Consider the following 24,324-nt stretch of genomic DNA (forward strand, 5'->3'; position numbering starts at 1 on the left):
CATGCCCAGCATGCTCCCAGAGCATGATGAGGATGATGGCCAAGCAAGCTGCTCATGCCTTGAGAGCTTGACGGGCAGGATGAGGCAGATATTTCACCCTCAGGTGAAATACCCCGCCAGGGTATAAAAGGACGCTCATTGCCTCCTGTATTTACTTCTGTCTCTCGTGCCTTATCTTCAGTTTACAGTAACATAGTCAGATCGCCAGTACGAACCAAGTTACTATTGCATCTTCTACTTTGCTCTTCTCTCTCTTGATATCAGAATACCTAAGGTCCGATTCGACGCTTAGCAGGACGACCCTGACCTTATCTGACACTTGGTAGGCATGACACTCCTTTTAAGCTGATACGAATCTATAAGGTCATGTGATCACTAGCGGCGTGGCCGCTAGCTACTCCAACCCCCTGAGGATTCGACCCCTCAATAGCTAATAAAAGACATCGTCAACAAGAGTCTATCGAAGCAATAGAATTGAGCCCTATCGTTAAAGGCATCCGCTCCTTAGTAGGCTACGTGCGTGTAGTCGATACAGACGTCATTCTGCCCCTCTCCTTCCCCTGGGCCTGTACGATTCGTAACAAAGTCAGTGGTGCGGAGAGCACGTGACCGCCAGCTGATGCCTGAGGCTATCTCAACATATTCTTTAATGAAAGGCGGATGCCATCTATCATATTGGGCGTGTGGATGAAAAGTGAAGCCTCGATTTCTTCAAAAAGTCTGGAATGATCATCTTGGTGCTGATTACTGAGGTGGATTCGCTAGGTAGCTTTCACGTTTACATAAAGACTCGCTGCTAGTCCTTATCACTGTGCTTAATAAATGGCTACGCGTTTCGTATTACACGAAACTGTTGACATCATTATCCAAGTGACTATAGATAATCGAATTCGCCCAGGGGTCTATTGTGAACAGACCAAGAGGTCACATCTCCGAGTCCCGAACCCCAGCCGGAGTGAAGATGTCCGGATAGGGTCCGGTGGACGTCCACCACCATTCCATCGGACCCTATCTTGGAATCATAGGATGCCGAGCTTCGATGTATTCTAGCATGTGCCATTAGCGAGAGAGGGTATTGTGGAAATTGGTGATCTTTGCAGTGAAACTTAGTTGGCATACTTTTTATTAAAATACACACCTCTACTTCCGTCCATCTGCTCTGTCACCATCGCAGAAACGACAACAATAAATCCAGTTCCATTATCTAAGCAGCTCCTCAAGTACGACAAAAATGACCAAACCCGTGCCTATTGATCAACTCTTCTCGTTGCAAGGCAAAACTGTAATCTGCACAGGTGTCACAGGAGGGATCGGTGTTGAGATATGCAAATCTCTAGCAGAGGCCGGTGCTGATATCGTTTCAATACAACTACAAAATAATCCGAACGCAGTATTCCTTTCAAAACATTTGACAGAAATTGGCCGAAATTTCACGACTTTTGAGTGCGACCTTGCAGATACCGCTGCCATTTATGCTACATTTGAAGCTATCTGGAAGGCTGGTATCAAACCGTCTGTCCTCCTCAACTGCGCCGGTGTCAATCGAAGGAAGCCGGTGGTAGAAATGACCGATGAGGATCTTGATTTGGTATGACAGAACCTTCCTCTTGTTTAACCCAACTGAGTTCAAGGCTGACTTGATTAGATCCTTTCTATCAACCTCAAGGCTACTTATGTCGTAGCCCAGGCATTCGGCAAAAGATTGATAAACTTGGGCATCCCCGGGAAAATAATAAACATCGGATCAGTCACTTCATTTCGTGGGATGTACAATGTTTCTGCGTATGCAAGCTCCAAAGGAGGAGTAATGCAGATGACGAAAGCGTTTAGCAATGAGTTCGCTCCTCACGGTATTCAAGTAAACTGCATTTGCCCAGGGTGAGTATATCTTCCTTTCTTGGTCATCAGATGTAGTTTCTAATCGAAGCAGATACATCAGCACCCCCATGACGAAGCAGCTGCAGAATGATACGGCGTACAACGATTACATATTGAAAGGAACCCCGGCAGGTCGCTGGGGAACCCCTGAAGATCTGAGAGGAGCTGCTATTTTTCTGGCTAGTAGAGCGAGTGATTTTGTTACCGGCACGAGTTTGGTTGTGGATGGTGGAATGCTCGCTTGTTGATCTTGTTCGAAGCTGAATGTAAATGCTTTCTAGATAGCTTAACAATCAGCTACATTGATTAGCAGAAGATATGACCCACCGGTTTGATTTCGTATGGCTTTAGTGTTCCGGAGACTTTCAACGGAAATTTTCCATCACGGTCAACCACCTGGGCAGGGAACTTCCTATGAAAACTACCACTATTCCGAGTGGATTCGGTCTGGGTTCCGGTCTCATAGCCATGGACGAACCGGAAGCTTAGCAATATTAATAATGCAGCCCGGAGGACAGTCCAGGGTCCACGTCGGTTCTATGTTAATAATCTATGAGCGTCACCGGTAGGCGTAATTACTCGACATTAACCAGTAGGAGTATTAATGAATGAAGGACTGATTCTGTCAATCTAGCTGCAAATGGTCGTTTAAATACACAGATAATAATAAGCAATCTAGTCCGATAAAGCAACTAGAAGAGACTTAACTTTTAAACCATGGAAATAACTGAAAATTCTGCATAATCCTCGGTGAAGCGGATGGTGTAGTTCCGATATCCCAAATAGGAAGGCGGCACATACAACTGGCGGTTGACATAATCCAACGCCACCACCTGCACCCCCGCCGGACATGACATCTTCCGGTGGACTCAACTACGCTCAACCCTTCGTGAAACCAGACAAACATCATTTCCTGAAGATGCTAGTTAGTGTTGTGCAAGGCATCATTCGGAGCTCGGTATAATTTTGCAAAATGCAGCAGTCACCGTCCGGAGGTGCCACACAGGCAAACCCCAAGCTACTGGGGAACCGTCGTCATGCGTGCGATCGATGCCGGAGACAGAAATTAAAGGTAACAAACTCTTACATCCCAGGCACCCACCTGCTAAGAAGCCTCGATTTAGTGTGATATTACTAAGCCGTGCTCATTGTGCGTGCGGTCTGGCTTTGACTGCCTGACAACACCAACACCATTACGGTAGGGTTCTTGGATTTTCAATGTTGCAGGAGCTGGGGTTGAATTTGCATAATTGCCTTAGGAATTCAAAGCAAAGTCAAAAAAGAAGGACCGAACGACGCCGCAGTGCCAGCCATCTACCTGTCCCATCAACAGCGGGCAGTCCTCTGCATTCTGAGAGATGCCAGCGACCAGCGAATAGCCCCCAGAGTTCCCACGGCCCGAGCAGTTATCGAGATGGCAATCTTGAATCTCTTCCCTGGCCGCATAGATATGGGCAAGTATCAGCAGTCGAGCTGACAGATGAGGTAAACTACAACATCCTACAAACGCTACCACGAATGTCACGTTGAAGCAATGAACAGCTTTTCCGAACGCATAACACGGCATGTATGGTGTCACCGACGGAAACCAACAATACATCCGCTCTCCCTGGGGGTGGATATCGGCATCCTCGAGGTCCTGATGAGAGAGTACATGGGAGAGGCATCCCTCTTGCTTCCCACTTCAGCGGACTGCTCCTTCCCTCCCGACAAACATGTGATTTCCTGCTGCAATCATATTTCACGTCGGTGCACTGGTTCATGATGGTTTTTGATAAATCGGCTTTGGAAAAGCAGTATGAGGATGTCATAGGTCAACAAACAGTGACACCTCAACAGCACGGTGTTGCAGTGCTAGTTTTAATGGTACTTGCTCTAGGTGCAAGGTATACCTCGGAAGAACAAGGATCACAAATTGGCCTCACTGAGCACGACAGATCACGGCTACAAGGTAACATGATAGCCCAGGTTCGAGCGCACTTCTTCGAGATTCTGGACGCAGGAGGGTTGGAGTGTGTTCAATGTTGCATCTTGCTGAGCACATTTGACCTTTACAATGGCAACCCGAATATGGCGTTGCCCGTTCTCGGTGCAGGAATTGGCAGCGCGCAGGCGCAGGGCTTACACAAAGAATCACTGTGGGGGGCTGCTTCAGAAAGTGTTATCGAAGTCCGCAAGCGAACTTGGTGGGCGTTATATGTGCTTGATAGGTAGGTAGCTATTTCCTGACCCCGTATAAGGATGACAATGCTTACGATTCACTAGGTTCGCATCGATAACTTACGGACGACCGCCATCTATAGATGAAGCTCATTGCTCAGTTAGCATGCCACGAGATATGGAGGATTCGCAGGTTTTTCATCCGTTACTCAACTCCTTGGAGTACTTGGCAACATCTCCCCCAGCACGCGTGACGTTGGGCTCATATCAGCGATACAAGTTCGAGCTATACACCATTGCCTCTTCTATCATTGGTAGCATCTACACCTCTGACTCCTCAAAATCCGATGTGAGACATCAAGCTGCAGTTATCAATACCAAACTGGTAACTTGGTTTGAAAAGCTGCCAGCAGAGCTAAAGTTAAAGGACGACTCTGAAGTCACAAATAATTTATCTAGTACTGAGCTCGAGGTGTACCGACTATTCGCACTACAGGCTTTGGTGCTACAATTGGCATATGATAACATCCAAATCATCCTGCATCGCCCGTTCCTGCGGTACAGCGGTCAGTTAATCATGGAGCCCAACCCCCACAGCCTAGAGAATCAACCGACTAGTTTTGATCAATGCAAGCATTGCGCTCGCCGTACATGCAGTATCCTGCCACGATATGCACCAGTTCTCCTCGCTGCCAAAAATACCCACGCAGTAGCGTACATTGCAATACAGAACTTCACTGCCGGGGTGACTCTTGGTATGGTGGCATTGTCAGATCCAGGGTCTGTACAATCGCAAGATGCAAAGAAAGGGGTGGCAAATTCCATCTCGCTACAGAAAGACCTTGCCGAGTCCTCTATAATTCCATCACAGACAGTCAAGGTTCTCGAAGGCCTATTTCAGCTTATCTTTCAGCAGGAAATGCGAGCAATGTTGGAAGGTCCGCCATTCGATATGACCACTGGGTACAGTATCAACCCTGAAAAAAAGTTCGCGGGCATCGCTCAAGAGAGTCCAATCTTCGGTAGAATAAACCAACTGCAGAGTGAGACACTTCACGCGGCGCAATTCCCGTCAGGTCAGCATAACACAGGTGTTCCTCTGCGATTTCCGAACGCTGGAGGTGAACTGGAAGGTCCCTATGATGAGATAGACCACGACCTTCGTCCCTACCCAGCCCCCCTATTGCCTCTTTATTCCGGAGTCGATCAAGCACTAGACTCAGTACAACAGGGTATGCCTATCTTTCATTGCCGCTTTGGTTAAACCCTCGCCAGAGGTTGACTGACTCACGTTTCATCTCAGTTCTTTGGGAGTGTTCGGACCCTGTAACACACGTAGGCAACGATAGGCCGACAGATGGTCACTCAAGACCCTCAGCTGAGGATAACGCGCCCTTCAACTCGCACATCTCGTCTATCGATCCTTTTCCCGAGAGGTTAAACGATCTGAACTTCTCACTCCCTGGCCAAAGCTGGGTGTGGAATTGGACCACTACGTCCTGACAGGTTTTCGCAAAGACTATACTACGATACAGATCGGATATATCCAGAACATGTTGATTTGTATATGACACAAATAAATAACAGGGACCATTCACCGAATAAATTGATCAACATAATCCGAACCAAGCCCAACCTTTTCATAGTGCACCTTGGCACTAGCCAACTTCGAGAAAACATCCTCCACGCCAACAGGGTTCCCCTGCGGGTCCACATAGATATACGCCCCCGTTACATGAAAAAGTGTGACCATCTCATCCACACCATCCGGCACTTCAAGCGTATGGATATCACCAGGGGGCTCAAAAGCATGACTCCCCTCCTCAGCCCACCACTCATGTTCAAGGTAATGCCACCTCCCTTTCAGAACCGTCGCATGGACCGGACCAGAATGACGATGGCGCGATAGAATGCCCGAACGACGTACCCGGAGTAGGTTCACAAAGTAGCCCTGCGAGACGTTGAACAGGATAGGCCGGAACCACACATCTGGAGCTTGGGGGACCCAGTGCTTTTCGTCGAAGTCTAGATTCAGGATTCCGGGGACAATTAGATCCTCTGGGACGTTGGGAAGAGGTTTGCCTTGGTATGCGACGGCCTCGGCGGCGGGTCTATTCGGGGTTTCGTTGTTGGGTTCAGCTGAAGCCATGTTGTAAAGGTTGCGATTGATCTAGAGCCAGGAGGGACTTGAATTTGAAACTGAACAGGGTAATCAAGATGATTTGTTGGAAGCATGCGCCCCCTTGAAGTATTTATGGTTATGCCGCAGGCCAGAGAAGGACCGGCGACGAAGTGTGGTCATTAGTCCATTGGACCTCAATACCAGACATATCCTGGGGTCACCGGAGTCCGGTGGAGTTCAGCATTTGGTGCCTATAACGTAATCGGTAAGCAAGCGACACACGCAAGCGAGTGACGCACCTCCGCGCGTTTTGCCCGTGGTTAAAATACTCACCAAATTTAATCAGCAACCATGCTACTAAAAGCACGTCGAAATCCAAAAGATTCTCTAGAACAAGAGGGGAGGATATTACTTGCAATCTCTAAATTAAAAAAACAAGAAAAATTACTTGTATAAGAAGCGGCACGTGTTTACAATGTTTCTAAACCTACCCTCCAGAGAAGACTAAAAGGCCATACCTTTTAACATGACGCGCGCGTAAACTCACATAAGTTGACCCAAAATGAAGAAGAATCACTTGTATGATGGATCCTTTCTCTTAATTAGCATGGTGCAGCTCCCCGGCCATCTTATATACAAGAAATGGCTGATATCTTACTGGCAAAGCGTGGGGAGACTCCTATCTAGACTGTTGGAGAGAAATGGGCATACAACTTTATTTAACACCATAATAAACTTAAAACTCGCTTTTCTCGCCAGTATAATTATTAGCGCGCGAAATGTGAGGATCCAAGGATAATTTCTAAGTAGTTTAACCGCGTACAAGTTACCAGGATGCAGTATGGGATTGCTAATAAGGATATCTACAACTTTAATAAGACTGGCTTTGCTATGGGCCTTGTAGCTACTGCAAAGGTAGTTACAAGAGCTGAGATGGTTGGCCGGCCGTTTCTTGTACAGCCAGGCAATCGCGAATAGGTTACTTTAATTAAGTGTGTTAACTACATGGGGTGGGCACTTCCACCATGCATTATCTTTAAAGGAAAGGTCCATATTGAGGGATGGTACGAGGATAATGCCTTACCACGCGACTGGAGGATTGAAGTTAGTGCAAATGGCTGGACAACTGATGAGATTGGACTACGATGGCTTCAAAAACTCTTTATTCCAGCAACTCAGAGCCGTACGACTGGCAGATACTGGCTGTTAATCCTTGATGGCCATGGAAGCCATTTAACTCCCCAATTTGACTAGATATGCATGGAACATGATATTATACCAATCTGCATGCCATCACACTCATCACATCTCTTGCAGCCTCTTAATGTTGGGTGTTTTGCGCCTTTAAAGCACGCGTACGGCCGCCTTGTTAAGAACAAGATGTGGCTTGGTTTTAACCATATTGACAAGCTTGACTTCCTTAAGGCCTATCCCAATACTTGTATAGAAGCCTTTAAGCCAGAGAATATTTAAAATGGCTTTGCAGCAGCTGGATTAGTCCCTTTGCAGCCAGAACATGTGCTATTGCAGCTAAATATATATTTAAAGACCCCTACACCACCCCCAAGTTAATTAACTACCTCTGCACCTAAAACACCATATAATCTCAAGCAATTGGGTAAGCAAGCATCCATAATTAAGAAGCTATTGCGACATCATACGCAAAGTCCACCCAGTCTAACAAAGACCGCGTTAAATCAGCTTGTTAAAGGGTTTAAAATAGCCCTTAATGGGGCTGCTATTCTTGCAAAGGAAAACCAGGATTTACAGGCTGCACATGAGAAAAAGCTTTAAAAGAGGAAACATTCTAGAGCACAGATTGCTTCTACAGAGGGCCTTTTAATTAAAGAAGGCCATGCACTTGTACAAAGCAGGAATCAGGTAAAAGAGACTATATAGACTAGACCTTCATTAAACACACCAGAGACATTGCAACGCCGCGTACGGGCGCCCCCACACTGCAGTGACTGTCATATTATTGGACATAGACAATTACAGTGCCCAAATCATGTTAGTATTTAGTTTAAATATAAAAATGCATGTTTTGGTGGCTTTATAGAGCTTCAAACTTTCAACCATGGTTTATTTCGGGCGGAGGTGCGTCACTCGCTTGCGTGCGTCGCTCGCTTACCGATTACGTTAATAATCTTTTGCTTTGTAATCACTGTGGAGAGGGGAACGGACGTCGCAGAGAAATGCACGATACCATCGAACGGAAGACTCTAGAGACACCCTTCTCTTGGCTTTCATCCGCAGAGTCAGTCACCCAGGGAAGTTGTGGCATGGCGAGGGAGTACTAATACGCGAGGAGTGGACTACAATCTACTACCAGAGTTTCTACGCTATAAAGAACGATGGCAATGTTCCTTCTAACCCAATTGGCACTGCGAATAATCGCTCAACAGCAATCCAGTCTGTCACCAATGTGACCAATGTGATTATTAAAGGTAACGTGTCTCCGCGAGTGCCTGGACCACCAGCTGAAGTCGCCGAGGAAGGGTCCGAATGGGCTTAACTGCTCAGGTCCGAGTCCGGTGGACTTGGAGTCTATCCATTACCACCCCATAGTTTACCAATCTCGCCTCCTCAACAACCTAATGGGGTCTTTGTGACAAGTTAAGCTTCTCCGTATGATGCACATGTGGAGACAAATGAAGCCCAGGATCTCGGAAACATTTTGTTGAGAGACGGAAACTTCAAGTGTGGTCTTTGGGCTTAGAAATACAATGTAAAGTAGACTATATAAGTCTGCGACTCTAAACATTCTAACAACAACAGCCAGAAAAACAACTTTGTCATTGCTTAAGATGCCTTCCCACTACGCAAATGCAGACGAAAGCGCCATTGTTGAGATAGTCAACGAACCGGCCAGCGGTGTAAGTGCCCCGAATGGACATTGAACAAGAGTTTAGGGCATATCCATCTGACTCCATCAGGTATCGTATTTTACTCCGAGGCAGAACCCGCCCGCCGGCACAGCTGTCTCACCACCACCAAATGCTGCGAATGTACCCAAGCTCTTTGCTCCATTAAAGATTAGAGGTGTCGAGCTTCACAACCGCCTCCTGGTGAGTAGCTCTGGACTTTCATCGCTGTAGCACTCAACAACTGACACTTGAAGCTCTCCCCCCTCTGCCAATATTCCGCCGCAGACGGCCACCTCAACGACTGGCACTTTGCCCATCTAGGCGGCATCATCTCACGAGGCCCCGGGCTGTCCTTCGTGGAAGCCACGGCAGTCGTTCCAAATGGCCGGATCACACCGGAAGACTCGGGCCTCTGGAAAGATTCCCAGATCGACCCGTTGAAGAGAATCGTGGAGTTTGTTCATGGCCAGGGCCAGCGGATTGGCATCCAGCTTGCGCATGCTGGACGCAAGGCAAGTACTGTGGCGCCTTGGTTGAGTATGGCCCGAGGGCCGGGGGCTGCTGTCAAATCGGTGGTTATCTAACGCTCTACGGATTGTACCGCGTGCTGATGATTGATTAGGTCAATGGGTTCGAAAATGAGGGGTTTACACCGGTATGGAGGTTTCCAGGATTTGGGTCAAAGGTGCTAATTGATGATAGCGTCACGGCTGGCCTAACGATGTTGCCGCCCCAAGCGCCATTGCCTACAAGGATAAGAATATCATTCCTCGGGAGATGTCTCACAGCGAGATCCAATCCTTGATAGTATCATGGGGCGAAGCTGTTAAAAGAGCGGTTCGGGCTGGGTTTGATGTATGTTTTTTGAATGCATTAGATATAAACTTGACTAACTATTGCTAGGCAATTGAAATTCACGGCGCACACGGGTATCTCATTCACGAGTTCCTTTCTCCAGTCTCCAACAAACGAACGGATGAATACGGCGGCAGCTTCCAGAACCGAATCCGATTTGCCCTTCAGCTCGTGGACGTATCTCGACAGAATATGCCAGAGAGCATGCCCCTTTTCTTCCGTGTCAGTGGCACCGAGTGGCTCGAGCACCTGGAAAACGAGCCCAGCTGGGATGTCCCCTCAACCATTGCACTCGCGGAGATCATAGCGAGCCGGGGAGTTGATGTGCTTGATGTTTCTAGCGGTGGAAACGATCCGAGACAGAAGATCATCGGCGGGCTAGGGTACCAGGCCCCAGCTGCTCTCCAGGTGAAGAAGATATTGGGAGACCGACTTCTTGTGGGAACTGTTGGGGCGATTACTTCCGGCCCGCAGGCTAATGACCTTTTAAAACAGGGGCTTGACATTGTTTTGGTTGGGCGTATGTTCCAAAAGAACCCTGGTCTGGTCTGGGCTTTCGCGGATGAGCTTGATGTTGATATCAAGTCTGCTAATCAGATCCAGTGGGGGTTCGCTGGACGTCGTCGAAAGTGATTTCTTATAGGCTTTGGCTGTCTAATCGTACCTTGGGCACAGGGGTGTTGACTACTATATACTTGTATTGAATCTAAACACAAAATCGCGAAAAATTTCGTCACATCTAGTTCGTAAATAGAAGTTCAAGGAAGTTTCACATCACCACCCCCCAGTTCAGCCACTCTCTGGTTAAATCTGATAGCTCCTTCTGTTAGGCTATCTGCGAGACCCTCGCTATCCATACCTTCATAATACTGCGCCTCTCGCTTCAGCTCAAACTTCCGGGCCTCGCCATAGGGTAAACTACCCCCCTCGTCAATCGTATTCTTCAGACTTGTCACGAGCGGAGCGGAATTGTACACAATCGCCTCAGCGATTATCAGTGCAGCTGGCAGAAGGTCCTCCGGAGACTTGACCACCTGGGAAACCAGGTTCCACTGGAGTGCCAGGGATGCTGGAATCGGAAATGAAGCAAGAGATGCCAACTTGGCGTTTGAGGAACCACAGTCCCGAGGGAGAATTTGAGATATGCCTCGTGTTGGATGGACCCCGTCTGTATGCGTATGAGCATCAAGCATTTGCATTTGGATGAAAGAGACATTCAGCAAAGGGACAGGGAAAGCTTACACATGGCATGATTATCCCTAAAAACAGCATCTTCAGACGCGAGACGAATATCACAACTAAGCGCCAGCTCGAATCCACCAGTATACGCCGCACCTGGTACACAAACAAGTCAGATAAATAGCTTAAGGTAATGGAAGGCACAGTGACTTACCTCTCACGCATGCAATCACTGGGACTTTTGACTCCTGTATTGCATACGTAGGATCAATTGCCCTGATCATCTTAAGTTCGAGGTTCGGCTCATCTCGGATTATGTTTATGTCAATTCCAGCGCTGAATGACTTTCCTGCTGCTTCTAGGATGATGACCCTCGCCTGTATCAATTAGTGATGTGTTATGAGTACATTACTAGGAAGTACCTTCGGAACACCAAGGGAAGAAATGCGGTCGACTGCCCTAGCTAGTGCACCCATAAGAAGAGGCGAAAGCGTATTGTGGGTTGACGGTGGGGCGGCCATAGTCAGGATCCATATCCCACGCCCGTGTTCGCGTACTTGCAAAACGGTATGGTTGAGAGAAGCATTTTCGGAAATGTCCCAGGCGCTCATGGTGGATGTATTTGAAGGTGAATCGTTTGAGATGCTTTACGGAAGTCTTCATCGATCTATCTAAGAAAGTCTATGATGTGAGGCGCCGGATGCTGATCTATTCCAAACTTTGGTCTTTGTGGATACCTCGAGACTATGACTGGCTGCCCTTCAAGAGTAACCAAATATCCATCAAGATCAAGTATTGCGTAATCCGCTGCTCAAGTCCACCGGACCGATTGAGTATCTCACCAACTCGGAGACTTTACCTAACGTCCTATTATAAATCGACTGCCTACCTGATATAAAGACCGTACATGAAGCTCTATTCCGTTTCTTACTAGATTTCAAGCATGGCAAACAAGCTCGGCATATTCCCGGCTTCTGGAGGACTCGGAGGAAGTACGCTCCGACACCTTCTGGAGCAAGTCCCGGCCACCGAAGTGGTACTTGTCGCCCGCAGCCCAGAGAAACTCAGCAAAGAGAAAGCCACTGGGGCTACTATTCGCAAAGCGGATTACGACCATAAAGACACACTTGACCAAGCGTTTGTTGGGATTTCGACTCTGAATTTGATCTCCTATGCTAGTATTCAAAACGAGTACCGATTCGAGGTTGGCTTCACAATCGTACCTTGTGTTACCCGTCTGATCTGGTTCTGCAGGTACATAAAGCCGCAATCGACGCAGCTAGGAAGAGTGGCGTGAAGCATATATTCTACTCGTCTCTCGCTTTTGCCGGGGACGGAGGTCTTGAAACCAAGGCCCAAGTTATGCTTGCCCACCTTGCGACGGAGAAGTATCTGGCCCAGCTACACGACCAGGATCCACAGTTTACGTACACCGTTGTTCGACAAGGGTTATATACAGAGTCCTTCCCACTCTATACTGCCTTTTTCGATCTCAAAGCTCCATGCACCAAGATATGTATCCCCCACGACGGATCGGGTGCCGGCCTTGCCTGGGCAAAGCAAGACGAGTTGGGAGAAGCAACTGCGAGATTGATTGCACAACACGCCAGCAACCCCGCTGGTTTTCCTTATTTGAACAAGACCGTCCTTCTCTCAGGCCCTCGGGCTTTGTCTCTGAATGATACAGCGGCTGTATTCAGCCGCGTGCTCAACAAGCCAGTCAAAATCCGCCAGGTATCCGTGGACGAGTACGTCAAACAGCCACAGGTTCAATCTGGGCTCACATACGGTGGTGGAAGCTGGGCACCTCTATGGGCGACTGCTTTTGATGGGATCCGTGATGGCGAATGTGCGGTTGTGACCCCAACTCTGGGTCGACTACTTGGTCGTGAACCTGAGACATTCGAAACGACCATTAGGAGCATGCTTTCGAGTTGAGTGGATATTGAAAAATTGATAAAATGCTTTAGAGCTTATGCGTATGGCCTCACGAATATGTCTATAACTATATCGTTCTCCAAACGCTTCATGATGATCAGTGCAATCAATCTATAACAAACCTGCATGATTCAAACACGAACACGACATAGAAGATTAAGTGATACGTATCTATGAACCAGGAGGGAAGAACATCGATAGCCCTATCCACTAAGCCCGTGTAATCAGTCCTGTCTCGCCGAGTAGCGCTTGGCCAACTACAATACCTCCCCAGCACGGTAGCAAGTAAGCATACATGTTAATTCCGTTTGATTTGTCATATGTACTCTGCACCCCTGACCTCAAGATGCAGCATCTGGCACAAAATCGCATGCATCCGGGGCGGTTGCCTTGTTGATGCCGACTTAACCGGCGGTCATTCAACAGAGCTTGGAGGTTTCTCACATCCGTTCTCGATACATCCACTTAGCCTCATGGACCCGTCAATTGTTTGCATTGCAGTGTTCATAATGAAATGACGCGGAGCGTGCTAGTTTCACATTTTTACTGCTTGCCTGAGGATACGTACAATATCAAGCTGATCGATACACGGTCAAGGCTGATGAGGACTATACCGGTCACTCTCATTTGTGGGTTGCCTGGGGCTCTCAGATATTTGGTCGCTCTTATTGGTGTCAATATACAGCTACAGGCGTGCATGCTGCGCTCCCCACCACAGAATGCCAAGCACGGCCGGGTTTCATGCCCTATCAGGACGATCGTGAACCTATCACATGGTCCGCGAAGACATGGGTACAGTATGTTGGATATAGGGATAAAAGAATGCCTTGGTGGCAGTGATACAACACCGTATGCATGCTAGGTGCATACTGTGCCTGCGATATTTCAGAGTTTGTCGTGTTCGCCGGTCCAGTAGGAAGTGTTGCAAAAGACGGGAGCTTAGTCGACGTAAGTCGTGTGGAAGAAACGCATTGCGAGATCTCCAGTCGATACGTATGTATGGAGAATAAGATCGACTCTTATTGGAGATCCCGTCTACCAGCTGTCTACGCTCGGACTCTATAGCGTAGGTGTTCGCGCCGACGGTTTGTAATGGCTGAATGGGAATGAACTGGGCAGGACTCGGGCGGGGACAGAATCTATTGGAAAAAAACATTCAAGACCTTGTATACTCGGGGAGCCAACGGGCGGTGATAACAGGACGGCGTATCGGGCGGCTATCCCTAAAGAGGCAAAACTAATCACAACAGGAAATTCACAGGTCCTCGCTTTACAGAATTAACTCCGTTGACATAGAATGCTTAGATAACCGGCCCCGAGGACACTGCCCCCATATCACAGGCATTCGCACTCAATCTAGGCCATTTTGCGAGACTCGCACAGGCAGCGTACCTCATTAGCAAAGCTTTTGCTGTTATTAGGTCTTCTCCTGGAACCGCTAATGGCCACAATTGGTCCAGTTTACCACCAGACACGGCCCAATTATGCCGCACACTCGAAGCCCTGGTCCGCGCCAATGAACTGGAAGTTACAATTCGCAAATTAGCCACCTGCTGTCAAAGCCTCGTTTTTTACAGGTAAGCATTACACTGTGCTTCAATGAGCAAGAATAATGACTATTTCCGCAGTGGCGTCTTTCTCCTGCAACAGCACTGCTGGGAGCGAATGGATATCAAATCCACCCAAGAAGCGCAGCAGCATACATTCGTGGAAACTCATAATGCCTTTGACACTCTCTGCCGTATTTCCAAGAACTTACAGCAAGGATCTGAGCAGGGATACTTTCTCGGAGGGCAATGCACTTTCTTCCTCGCGGGTGTTATTTATCAAGCTATCTTGGCGCTTATGACTTTCGGACAAGGCAATCCGTCAGCGGAGATTGAAGAGAAAATAACGACGCTACGATGGGCTCTTCGGCGCACACAGACCCGTTGTCCACTTTCTGGTAAGTATCTTGGTCAGTTCCTGAACGTCTGGAGGAATAACATGATCGAAGGTGTCTATGAGCGCATTTTAGAAACAAAAGAGGCCGTGTTGGCAGCTAAAGCCCTATAATCGGGGTAGTATTGCGAGAAGGGGTTAAGCAAGAGCTGAAACGCCCTTGTGTACTTGGTTATGGCCAAAATTATATTGCAGTCTTCACAGTATAAGCAACCGATAAGTCATGATATGCAAACTGATCACATCAACCGATAGGTATCCCAAGCCCTCACACCCCTAAGAAGATTTCCTAGGAAGATCCAACCTCCCATCTCTAACGGGCGCCCCTAAATACCGCTCGTAAACCTTCCACCCATTCTCCGTTATTCTCAACCGATCAATCATTGTCCCAACCCACCAGATTTTCGGTAACCCATCGTGCCTCACTACATCTCTCCCCGTAACAACATCCCCCTTCCCATCCCCCTCCCACCCGTACCGAATGAGAGTCTCCAAGTACCTCACAATCACACCACCCTCCTCGTCACGGTCAACAACATGGTTTGTCGCACTGCGTACAATACCAGGGATGAAGAACCCGTATACTTCTTCGAAGAATTTTTTCATTTCCGCATGCCCTCGGATTGTCCCGTGGGAGTGGTAGACTACGGCATCTGAGAGGAATGTGTCAAGCATCTTTGAGTGGGTGAACTCGGCGAATATGAAGTTGTGACGATTCACGAAATCGATTGCTGTGCTTCGCTCGGTGGGTGTTATGTCGCCTGGAGGGGAGGTCGGGATGGGTGGGAAGTGCCCGTTGATGAGGAAGGAGGTCATGGTTAATTATTCCAAGGTCGGGTTTTGGTGATAAGACTGATAGGCTTGGATTCAGTAGGGTGGTGAGTGGTGATGTATATATAGATGCACTGATCCTGATCCTGATTAGGATTTGTCAGAGTTGAAATCGGACATTGATGCACTCGTCATCTAGGATTAGAAATGGCAGCTGATCAGCTGTTTACTAATTCATTCTTGCTCTTCTGCGGTTGTTGGTTCAAAGTGATTAGTGAACAGTAGCTGATGCAATGGGACGTACATACTCAATCCAACCTGGTCAGCTGTAATGACGCGCGTCATAGTCTCTGTTAGATAGGTCTTGATAATGTCGATTTCGGTCCGGATAGTCTCTATTTTGATCTTGAAAGTAGGGTAAAGAAGAGGGCTGGGGAGGATATAAGGGAGTCTATGAGGCCGGAGGTTTTTGCTAGGGAAATTGTGAGAGGGTTTTGAGCGGTGGAAGTGGGGAGATTTGAAAGGGGACGAATGCATTTGTTGTGTGGTTTCTCAATGTGGTGGGACTGAGGAGGGTTCTTGATACGATATTGATGAGACCCGTTGGGCTTGATGATGTGGGGGTGGAAAAGGGGTTTAGCTTGCTCCAGGGTCAAATACTAGCTTAATTGTGTCGTATAGGCCTGTTTATCTGTGTAATCAACGAAGCGAGTAGGAAACCCTGGATTGCATGAAGGAAGACCACATATATCTAGCAGCAGCTTTGATACATATATATTAGTATTATCGGAAGCTTCCACCTTGCTACAGAGAAATTAAAGGTCTTAATCGTTGACTTTATGGATGCTTTTGGATGCCAACCATCTCGTCGAGATGTGCTCGTTGGACTTTGATACCTTACTAGAATTGAGTATAGCGATGGTAAGACTATCAAACGCATATTCTTGAGCCAGCTAAAGCGATATATATCACCTCTTTCATTGGAGATAGAACTACTTCCCCTTCTTAAGATCCTCAAGTCCCTTCAGCACAGCCCTCGGCCTTCCATCATAACCCTTAATCCTCATCCAAGCCTCTAAATTCCGAATCCTCTCCGGATGAATCTCATCCAAGAACGCCATATTCCTTGTCGCCCCCTTTCCTTCACTCCAATATCGCCACCAAGCAGTGAAGTTCTCGCGCCAAGTCATGAACGACTCATCCCGAGGTACATCCGGCGGTACGGTCCAGTTCGAGTAAGCCCCTGGATATGGCTCAGCCTTCTCGAGATAACCCTCAAGAGAAACTCGCTTGTGGACGCCTGCTTTGCCGGTGACTTTGGAGAATGTCGCTGCTATTTCGGTGAAAGTGACTTGATCGGTCGCGACTTCGAGGTCTAGACCGGAAGACTCCGAGGGGTGGTCAAAGATCCAAAGGGTGTAGATGCCGACGTCGTCGAGGGCTATGAGGGGAATTTTACCGTCCGCTATTTACTTAGAGTTAGTTGAGCTCTCAACGCCGGTACTACTACTTAAGAGGTCAAGGAGACTAACCAGCAGGATTCTCCCAAACGAACGACCCATCGTCCTGTTCCTCAGGGACAAACATCCCATCAAAAAGCATATCCATATACGGGCCCGTCGTCAACAGCGTCACTTCCATTTTTGAGTCTTGCCATTTTGTCTGTGGGTTCTGACTAAGCCCTAGAATCAACTCACCAACTCTCCCCTTTGCATCATTATGTCCCCAATGATACCGCTCATCCCAACCCGCCTTCTTAGCCGCATAGTCGCTATTGGCAAACACATAATGCTTTAAACCATGATGTTGAGCAATTTCATATGCTCTAATTCCGTAAAAAAGCTCATTTTTCTCACCTAGTGTGAATCCATCGAGGTTTACCCAGGCGCCGTAGACTCCGCTGAATGCGGCGTGCAGATCTGCTTGGGAATCTTGGGAACCCTGAATAATGGAGACGTTTGGGAGGGACGCTAGGGATTGGGCTTTGCTTGAGGTGGGATCCCGGGTTAGGAGACGGACGGAATAGTGCGTGTTTGAGGAGAGGGCTGTGTGTAGGTTGTTGTTAGAATCGGTATTTTTTTTTTTTTTTTTTTTTTTTTTTGTGTTTTTTTTTTTTTTTTTTTTTTTTTTTTTTTTTTTTTTTTAAATGAGGGATAGTGATACGGACCTTCGACGACAGGAGTTCCCTGCGCACCGGTTCCGCCGATCACGAGGATTAACTTTCTTTCTGTCATGATGGATTGATTTCAATATTGTTGAATGATGTATAGAGCTTAGTGAGTAGAATGTCGCGATTGAGACGATATCGGACTACGATTTTCTGTAGCATATCAATATTATCATTTAAATACAATAAAACATGAACATACTGGATTTGTAATATTCAGATCTTTATCAAGAGGATTAGTGATCTCGGACCTCGCTCTCTCCATTATAATCTTCGGCCATTGCGGCCGTTGCCGCAGATTGCGGTGCTTACGGCAAATCTGCGGGCATGTAGCGGGCATGCGGGCCTCTGGCATATGGCCAAAGCATCAATGGATATTACTTAAATACCTACCCTTCGCTCCATAATCCCAGGCTTCCCAGCTAGCTCCTTTCAATCTTACAACATCTCTCTCTTTCAAAATGTCTAACCTCATCGTCGTCACCGGTGCAACAGGCCTCCAAGGCACGGGCGTAATTAACGCCCTATTAACTTCGAACCCAGACTGGGCAATCCGAGGTATAACGCGCAACACCAGCAGCCCCAAAGCCCAAGCCCTCACTGCCCGCGGAATTGAAATGGTAACAGCCGACTTCGATGACGAAGAGAGTATTGCTGCCGCATTCACCGGCGCGACGGCCATCTTCGCCGTGACTGACTTCTACGAACCCTTTGCGTCCGGGATTGGACCCGAAAAAGCTATGCAGATTGAGTACGACCGAGGGGTAAAGCTTGCTCGGGCTGCGTCGAGGGCTGAGAAGCTGGAGACTTACTTTTGGAGTACGCTGCCTGCGGCGAGGGCGTTGATGGGTGGGGACATTGAGGTGCCGCATTTCGATGCCAAGGGGGCGATCGACGCGTATATCAAAAATGATGAGGATTTGAATCGCAAGGCCATATTTCTATTGACGGGATTCTATGCGTCGAATTTCGAGTATCCACCTTTTACGCCTGTTTATTCGGTATGAGATCCCCTTTCCTCCCTTTCACCATGTCAAATAGCTAATTAAGTTTCTGTGGGATAGAAACCGGCCGGGCAATATATTCTCGCGCTACCGGCGAGCTCGTATGCTTATCTCCCTTCTCTCGGCTCAGTGGATAACATCGGTATCACCGTGAGCGGCCTTCTGCGCTACCCATACCCCAAGCCTGCGAATGGGCCTAGGGGAGGCCGATACGTCCACGTCACAACAGGCGCGTATCAAATCCAGGAATATTTCTCGAAGTGGGCAGAGATTGCGCGAAAGGGAAAACTTCTTGTTCTGTCTGTTCCGTTTGAGCAGTTCGAGAAGCTGCATGGTATGTGGGGGACTGAGTTAGGGCTTATGGTGAAGTTTTGGGAGGTTGCAGGGGCGCCGCAGATGTGGGGGACTGTTGGGAAGGGTGATGTTATGGTTGATGCTAGGGAGTTAGAGGGTATTAGGGGGCGTTTGGTTAGTGCTGAGGATGTTTGGAGGGCGACGGATTGGGAGCGGGTCTAGGGTTTTTTGATAGTGGGCTGATGGTGGTTGCGACGCAAAAATCCACGTATGGTGTGGTGATTAATTTAGGTTTTGGTATCAATGAAGAGGATGCAGAGCAAAGAGCCAAACAAGTACTATAGTGGCTAGCAAGACCAGGCAACACTGGATGGCTCATTATCTTTGACAATGTCGACCAAAATTCCCCACTCCAGGGCCGCGGCGATCATGAATACAATATCTATGATCTCTTTCCAAAAGCTGATCAGGGTTTTATTACAATCACTACACGCCTCCAGGGACTCGCAGAACTATGGCAAATATTTCAAAGTCCAGAAGCTTATGTATATAGATACTACCCAGCTATTTTTACAAAGCAGCAGCTTCTCAGCCGAAGATATTACGTGCATAGGAGCCGAAGAAGGTACCATAGTGTTAATTAGACTGGAAGTTTTAGTCTAACTTTAATAGAATTCACCAATTCTTCAAGCCTGCTAGACGGGCTCTTGCTGGCAATTATAATCACCGGAGCTTTAATGCATCAATCTATAATAAATGTCAAAGAGTATTTGGAGCTCGACCAAACTTCCTGGTTTGACATATAGTCTTAGACAGTACCCACATGCCACTACCAGTAGGAAAATATAGTACAGACATGGATGATCACCTACCAAGAGATCATCCAGAAACAAGATTCAACAGCCACGAAGCTTTTGCTCTTACTCATTTTCTTTGACCACTGGGATATCTGGTATGAGCTGATTCACTCTGGCATGAACGACTCTGACCCGCCCTCATGGTTTAAGACAATGCTTAGAGCATTTATTCAATTCTCGCTTGTTAAAACAAGATAGCGGGAGGGAAGCTATTCCCTGCATCCTGTCGTACAGGACTGGTGCTATTATATTGCTGCTTCTAATAATCTTACAAGCCAACTAGATGAGTTAGCGCTGATCTCGGTTGGATTTATGGTTTCCAGCAACAGCGATAGAGGATACGCAGAGATTCAGCAGCGATTACTTCTACATGTAAATTATCTGATTGGTAGGGGGAGAGTCCATTGGCCAAACAATGCGATTGGTGTGTGGAATGCTTCGAATGGCATAGGAATTCTCTACTTTGATCACGGCAAGCCGAAAGAGGTAAAGGAGATGTATCAGCAAGCACTCGCAGGCTATAAGAAGGTACTGGGCCCTGAACATTCAAAACCAAGTATGGTAGCAAACAATCTGGTGTCCCTTGCTAACCGCCCACGCAAGAGAGATATGCTGTCCAGACTTTTGCACAGATAGTAACTTTGAATTTTCATCGAAAATCAGGTCTATCAACTTGACAGTACGTAATATAAAATGCATGGGGGGTGACTATTTTTTTGCATAAGTGTTTGGTTACGAGGTAAATTATATGATTAGCATTCTCCACGTGTTGTGCCGGCCGGCTAATTTGCAAATGGGAAAACCAACCAAAACGGGGAATACACAGGTCCTCGCTTTACAAGAAAGAAATGCTGATACAGACGGAACCTGAACCCGATAGACCCGACGGGCAAAAAGATAAGTTCCCTAATGCGCAGCAGCAGCCCTCATCTGCCCCTGTCCCATCTGATGAAGCCCCATCTTACTCGGCCCTTCCACACAAGTCCCCTCACAACTAAACCTACTCCCATGAACCGGACAATCCCAGCTCTTTTCCGTCTCATTCCAGCATACAACACCCTTCATATGCGGACACACCGCACTCATCTTGTGCACTTCTCCCTTTTCATCCCTGTATACCGCAACAGGAGATAAACCCTCATGCATCACGCCCCCAGATCCTGCAGCGATGTCTTCGATATCCTTGACGTCTGACTGCAGCCAGCGCTTATACTGGCTGTTGATCTGGAGGTCATGACCTAGCATCGACGGACCGGATTTTGTAAGTGGTGATAGGCGGGATGGGTTGTAGAGGGATGCCCAGTCGTTTTTCTTTCCTTCGATTTCATCTGCTAGCAGTCGAGACGCGAGGATGCCGTGTGTAAGCCCATTCCCACTATCCCCCGTAACAACAAAGACATTCTTCTGCCCTTGGTTCCTTCCAATGAAGCCCATAAAGTCAACGGGCTCCATGATCTGGCCTGACCATCTATAATCGACTTTCCCGGCTGAGGTAAACCGCTCTCGAACCCAATTTTCAAGCTCCTCGAATCGTCCGATTGTCTTCTCTTGACCAACTTTATGGTCGCACCCGCCTATCACAAGATAATCATCCTTATCGTTGCATGGTGTAAAGCGTGTATATTTGTAGGGGTCTTCCGTGTCGTAGATAAGGCAGTCTTCGATACTTCCCTTCGGAACGCGAATTGCGATGCAGTAAGTGCGATAATACCCCATTTCAGCAATGAGACTTAGTTTTTGAAGCGGGATGCATGTTGCTTGTATGACATTTGAAGCAGTAACGGTATACCCGCGGTCAGTCGAGAGTTTGACCTCTCCTTTGCTGGATTTCTCTTCGATTCCAGTGACGCGTGTCTCGGCGAAACATTCAAACCCTTCTTGTTTCTTCAACCATTCAAGAAGGCCAGAGAGATACTTCGTTGGATGGAATGTTGCCTGTCCACGAAAGATCGCACCGCCAACTTGATTGATTTGTCCATCCCACCCGTTAACCTTCAAGGTATCGTCGAAACTGACATCCACGCCTGCCTCCTTCGCAGTCTTAACTTCCCACTTGATACCCTCGATATCCTTCGCATGCTCCTTCGATCCAAGCGGGATCGAACTGAATTTATACCCCGGTAGAACCCTGTATTCGCATTCTATCCCCAAAGTTTCAGCAACATCCCCCACCCGCTTCACAGCCCAAGAATGGCTCTCCGCCGCCCTTTTCGCACCGTCCTTCCCATGCTTCTTCTCAATGTTCGCGTATTGGTCATCAAGCGCATTACTCAGATGCCCACTCGTCCTACCCGTCTCACCGGATAGAACATGTCGGGCTTCAAGTAGTGTAACGCTTTTCCCGCGCGTGATGAGTTCGTAGGCTGTTTGGATTCCCGCGATGCCGGCGCCGATTATCGCGACGTCGGTTTGTTTGTGTGCTGAGAGAGCGGGGAAAGTTGGGTACTTGGAGTAGGGGAGGTGGTGTATCCAGACGGGGTCTGTTTCGCCGGAGGTGTTGAGGGCTTGGTTGTGGTGGGATTGCATTGTATTGCTTATTGTTGCGAGCGGGCGGGTTTGGTGGAAGGTTATTTTGTTTATGGGGCAATTTGAGAGCCTAAGACGAATTATTGTACGGGTGAGCATTTTGGAGTATTGAGAGGGGTTTGTGGTTGAGAATTGTAAGGAGATTTATGCTTGCGGTGACTTTGTTATGCTCGTTGGTTGATATGGTTGGCCGAGTCCACGTCAGGATGCGGTCGGTGGTTGCGATGGTCACCCTGACGTGGAACAGATTGCTCTAGAACACAGCAAACGGAAACAATTAATCTTGATCAAGAGTCTCGATCATTATGGTAATTAGTACCAAGGAAGTTGTGGTCAGTTGACTTTGACCATGGACAAATCCCTGGTTTATGAACAAATTGGGGGAATTGAAAGTACGAAGCCCTCGATGTCCACCCTATTACAATCAATAGGTAGGTATAGCAAAAGATGCCCTTAGATATCCTGCGTTCACGTCCCGACCATGTATGGCTATTCTCACTCAAGTATTACTGGCTAGGTAAGCCCAGGCATTCCCCTCTTGACACCAGGCTCTCCAAATCCCGGCGCAAGCAGAGGTCTCCTGCCCTCGGCCGAGGTCCGGAAGATAGGGAAAAACTTCACGATCGGATGCGAACCAAATGCCTCTTCAACAAGGTATACAGTGACCCGCCACCAAGCCAGTATAGCCGAGATGATCCAAAAATATGCGGCGGCTTTCATCCCCATGCGGACGCCGGAACCGTACGCGAAAAGGCAGCAAGCTATAGTTGTGCCGATCGCAAGTGTCGTGAGGACGCCGCAGAGGATTACATCGCGGGCGGAGGATGCAAGTGCCTAGGAAAACCTGTCAGCGTGAATGATTGCAAGGGGAAGGGAGCTGGACTTACTCCAGACCAGGTAAAGAACGCTAGAACAACCATCCAACTGGCAAGCTCGGGGAAATGCTCGTGGATTCCATGTGGAGGAAGCGCACCAGTCGCCTATACAGTTGTCAACCATGCCCTAATCGCAAATGTCCGAAAGCACTGTCATACCACAAGCAAGTAAAGCAGACCGATACTCATCCAAAAGCTCCCCCAAAGCACATGTATCACCGTGATCAGTGTATCTCTCGCAGCATATCCATAGAGGCCCGCGATAAACTGCCCAAGACCACCCCAGAACGCAACAAAGGGAAAGAATATTGTAGGCGATTCTTCGTTCCCCCACCATCGCGCGATATAACTTGCCGTGATGAAAGTCGATCCGGAGAACCCGGCTAGACCTAGGGCTGCGGGCGCGGCAATGGGGCGGAGGAAAATGGTGACATTTGGGTCGCGTTCAAGGATACGAGTGACCTTTTCGGGGTTGCCAGTCTCGACGGACATTCTTAGTGTGGGGAAGCGACTGCTGTTTTGTGTATAGGTGGGGAGGTGTTGCGTAGAAGATGCTGGCCATGTCCGTGGAATAAGGGGGGACTTTAAGCTTCGAAATGTCAGTCCACCAGAGTCATTACGTTACCTCATAGACTAGCTTGAATGGACCTGCTATATTAAGTTTGATGCGACCTTCCGCACGCGAAATCGTGATCACGAGGCTGAAAGGATCGATGATGTGGTTCATCCGCGCGATGCCGGAAGCCAACACTGAAGGTCGCCCTATGGTTCCACCCCGCGACGCATATTGACGATGCTTCTCACTCTAAACAAATAAGCTATCCAAGTAGAAAAATTTACGATCGAAGCATGGTTGATTGGACCCGAATACCGCTTGTGGAGTCTGGATA

At 48.0% G+C, this 24,324-nt stretch overlaps 11 protein-coding genes across 11 annotated transcripts; 5 read left to right on the forward strand and 6 right to left on the reverse strand.

The window, feature by feature from the left end:
* Positions 1-1,231: 1,231 nt before the first annotated feature.
* On the forward strand, positions 1,232-2,126 carry BDV14DRAFT_193016 (uncharacterized protein; the record flags this gene model as incomplete). Its single annotated transcript, XM_073771707.1, has 4 exons — positions 1,232-1,295; positions 1,338-1,588; positions 1,667-1,878; positions 1,931-2,126. The coding sequence occupies 4 exons, from the start codon at positions 1,232-1,234 to the stop codon at positions 2,124-2,126; spliced, it is 723 nt and encodes a 240-aa protein (XP_073623301.1).
* Positions 2,127-2,746: 620 nt separating this feature from the next.
* BDV14DRAFT_146288 (Zn(II)2Cys6 transcription factor) lies at positions 2,747-5,587 on the forward strand. The gene is made up of 6 exons (XM_073766448.1): positions 2,747-2,950; positions 3,003-3,076; positions 3,138-3,363; positions 3,421-4,088; positions 4,144-5,270; positions 5,342-5,587. Exons 1-6 carry the CDS (start codon positions 2,852-2,854, stop codon positions 5,539-5,541), a joined length of 2,394 nt encoding a protein of 797 aa, XP_073623302.1. The 5' UTR covers positions 2,747-2,851; the 3' UTR covers positions 5,542-5,587.
* Positions 5,468-6,282, reverse strand: BDV14DRAFT_146296 (2,4'-dihydroxyacetophenone dioxygenase family protein). Its single transcript, XM_073766449.1, has one exon. It carries the CDS (start codon positions 6,185-6,187, stop codon positions 5,633-5,635), a length of 555 nt encoding a protein of 184 aa, XP_073623303.1. The 5' UTR covers positions 6,188-6,282; the 3' UTR covers positions 5,468-5,632.
* Positions 6,283-8,821: 2,539 nt separating this feature from the next.
* BDV14DRAFT_146312 (NADH:flavin oxidoreductase/NADH oxidase) lies at positions 8,822-10,552 on the forward strand. Its single transcript, XM_073766450.1, has 6 exons — positions 8,822-9,036; positions 9,097-9,228; positions 9,282-9,599; positions 9,650-9,682; positions 9,730-9,882; positions 9,931-10,552. The coding sequence occupies exons 1-6, from the start codon at positions 8,968-8,970 to the stop codon at positions 10,513-10,515; spliced, it is 1,290 nt and encodes a 429-aa protein (XP_073623304.1). The 5' UTR covers positions 8,822-8,967; the 3' UTR covers positions 10,516-10,552.
* An 88-nt stretch (positions 10,553-10,640) lies between these two features.
* BDV14DRAFT_204760 (ClpP/crotonase-like domain-containing protein) lies at positions 10,641-11,672 on the reverse strand (the record flags this gene model as incomplete). Its single annotated transcript, XM_073774586.1, has 4 exons — positions 10,641-11,050; positions 11,125-11,217; positions 11,276-11,438; positions 11,484-11,672. The coding sequence occupies 4 exons, from the start codon at positions 11,670-11,672 to the stop codon at positions 10,641-10,643; spliced, it is 855 nt and encodes a 284-aa protein (XP_073623305.1).
* A 332-nt stretch (positions 11,673-12,004) lies between these two features.
* On the forward strand, positions 12,005-12,999 carry BDV14DRAFT_193020 (uncharacterized protein; the record flags this gene model as incomplete). The annotated part of the gene is made up of 2 exons (XM_073771708.1): positions 12,005-12,265; positions 12,316-12,999. The coding sequence occupies 2 exons, from the start codon at positions 12,005-12,007 to the stop codon at positions 12,997-12,999; spliced, it is 945 nt and encodes a 314-aa protein (XP_073623306.1).
* Positions 13,000-15,216: 2,217 nt separating this feature from the next.
* BDV14DRAFT_204762 (uncharacterized protein) lies at positions 15,217-15,756 on the reverse strand (the record flags this gene model as incomplete). Its single annotated transcript, XM_073774587.1, has 1 exon — positions 15,217-15,756. One exon carries the CDS (start codon positions 15,754-15,756, stop codon positions 15,217-15,219), a length of 540 nt encoding a protein of 179 aa, XP_073623307.1.
* Positions 15,757-16,703: 947 nt separating this feature from the next.
* On the reverse strand, positions 16,704-17,945 carry BDV14DRAFT_204763 (NmrA/HSCARG family protein; the record flags this gene model as incomplete). Its single annotated transcript, XM_073774588.1, has 3 exons — positions 16,704-17,176; positions 17,244-17,756; positions 17,879-17,945. The coding sequence occupies 3 exons, from the start codon at positions 17,943-17,945 to the stop codon at positions 16,704-16,706; spliced, it is 1,053 nt and encodes a 350-aa protein (XP_073623308.1).
* A 394-nt stretch (positions 17,946-18,339) lies between these two features.
* Positions 18,340-19,398, forward strand: BDV14DRAFT_211767 (uncharacterized protein; the record flags this gene model as incomplete). The annotated part of the gene is made up of 2 exons (XM_073776157.1): positions 18,340-18,879; positions 18,943-19,398. 2 exons carry the CDS (start codon positions 18,340-18,342, stop codon positions 19,396-19,398), a joined length of 996 nt encoding a protein of 331 aa, XP_073623309.1.
* A 1,541-nt stretch (positions 19,399-20,939) lies between these two features.
* BDV14DRAFT_204765 (FAD-dependent oxidoreductase) lies at positions 20,940-22,559 on the reverse strand (the record flags this gene model as incomplete). Its single annotated transcript, XM_073774589.1, has 1 exon — positions 20,940-22,559. The coding sequence occupies one exon, from the start codon at positions 22,557-22,559 to the stop codon at positions 20,940-20,942; it is 1,620 nt and encodes a 539-aa protein (XP_073623310.1).
* Positions 22,560-22,829: 270 nt separating this feature from the next.
* On the reverse strand, positions 22,830-23,977 carry BDV14DRAFT_182799 (GPR1/FUN34/yaaH family-domain-containing protein). Its single transcript, XM_073770285.1, has 3 exons — positions 23,594-23,977; positions 23,447-23,539; positions 22,830-23,393 (listed from the first exon to the last, which is right to left on the reverse strand). The coding sequence occupies exons 1-3, from the start codon at positions 23,924-23,926 to the stop codon at positions 23,073-23,075; spliced, it is 747 nt and encodes a 248-aa protein (XP_073623311.1). The 5' UTR covers positions 23,927-23,977; the 3' UTR covers positions 22,830-23,072.
* Between the last annotated feature and the right edge of the window lie 347 nt (positions 23,978-24,324).

The sequence above is a fragment of the Aspergillus stella-maris genome (assembly GCF_047715825.1).
Source record: "Aspergillus stella-maris strain CBS 113639 unplaced genomic scaffold BDV14scaffold_81, whole genome shotgun sequence".
Classification (NCBI taxonomy): domain Eukaryota; kingdom Fungi; phylum Ascomycota; class Eurotiomycetes; order Eurotiales; family Aspergillaceae; genus Aspergillus; species Aspergillus stella-maris.

Excerpts from the sequence above, each read along its gene's own strand:
- BDV14DRAFT_146288 (XM_073766448.1), top strand. The coding sequence starts at position 2,852 with ATGCAGCAGTCACCGTCCGGAGGTGCCACACAGGCAAACCCCAAGCTA. Across the intron at positions 2,951-3,002 it reads GCCGGAGACAGAAATTAAAG|TGTGATATTACTAAGCCGTG; the intron begins GTAACAAACTCT and ends GCCTCGATTTAG. Across the intron at positions 4,089-4,143 it reads GCGTTATATGTGCTTGATAG|GTTCGCATCGATAACTTACG; the intron begins GTAGGTAGCTAT and ends ACGATTCACTAG.
- BDV14DRAFT_146296 (XM_073766449.1), bottom strand. The coding sequence starts at position 6,187 with ATGGCTTCAGCTGAACCCAACAACGAAACCCCGAATAGACCCGCCGCC.
- BDV14DRAFT_146312 (XM_073766450.1), top strand. The coding sequence starts at position 8,968 with ATGCCTTCCCACTACGCAAATGCAGACGAAAGCGCCATTGTTGAGATA. Across the intron at positions 9,229-9,281 it reads AGCTTCACAACCGCCTCCTG|CTCTCCCCCCTCTGCCAATA; the intron begins GTGAGTAGCTCT and ends TGACACTTGAAG. Across the intron at positions 9,883-9,930 it reads CGGTTCGGGCTGGGTTTGAT|GCAATTGAAATTCACGGCGC; the intron begins GTATGTTTTTTG and ends AACTATTGCTAG.
- BDV14DRAFT_182799 (XM_073770285.1), bottom strand. The coding sequence starts at position 23,926 with ATGTCCGTCGAGACTGGCAACCCCGAAAAGGTCACTCGTATCCTTGAA. Across the intron at positions 23,540-23,593 it reads GTCTGCTTTACTTGCTTGTG|GCGACTGGTGCGCTTCCTCC; the intron begins GTATGACAGTGC and ends ACAACTGTATAG. Across the intron at positions 23,394-23,446 it reads CGTTCTTTACCTGGTCTGGA|GCACTTGCATCCTCCGCCCG; the intron begins GTAAGTCCAGCT and ends AGGTTTTCCTAG.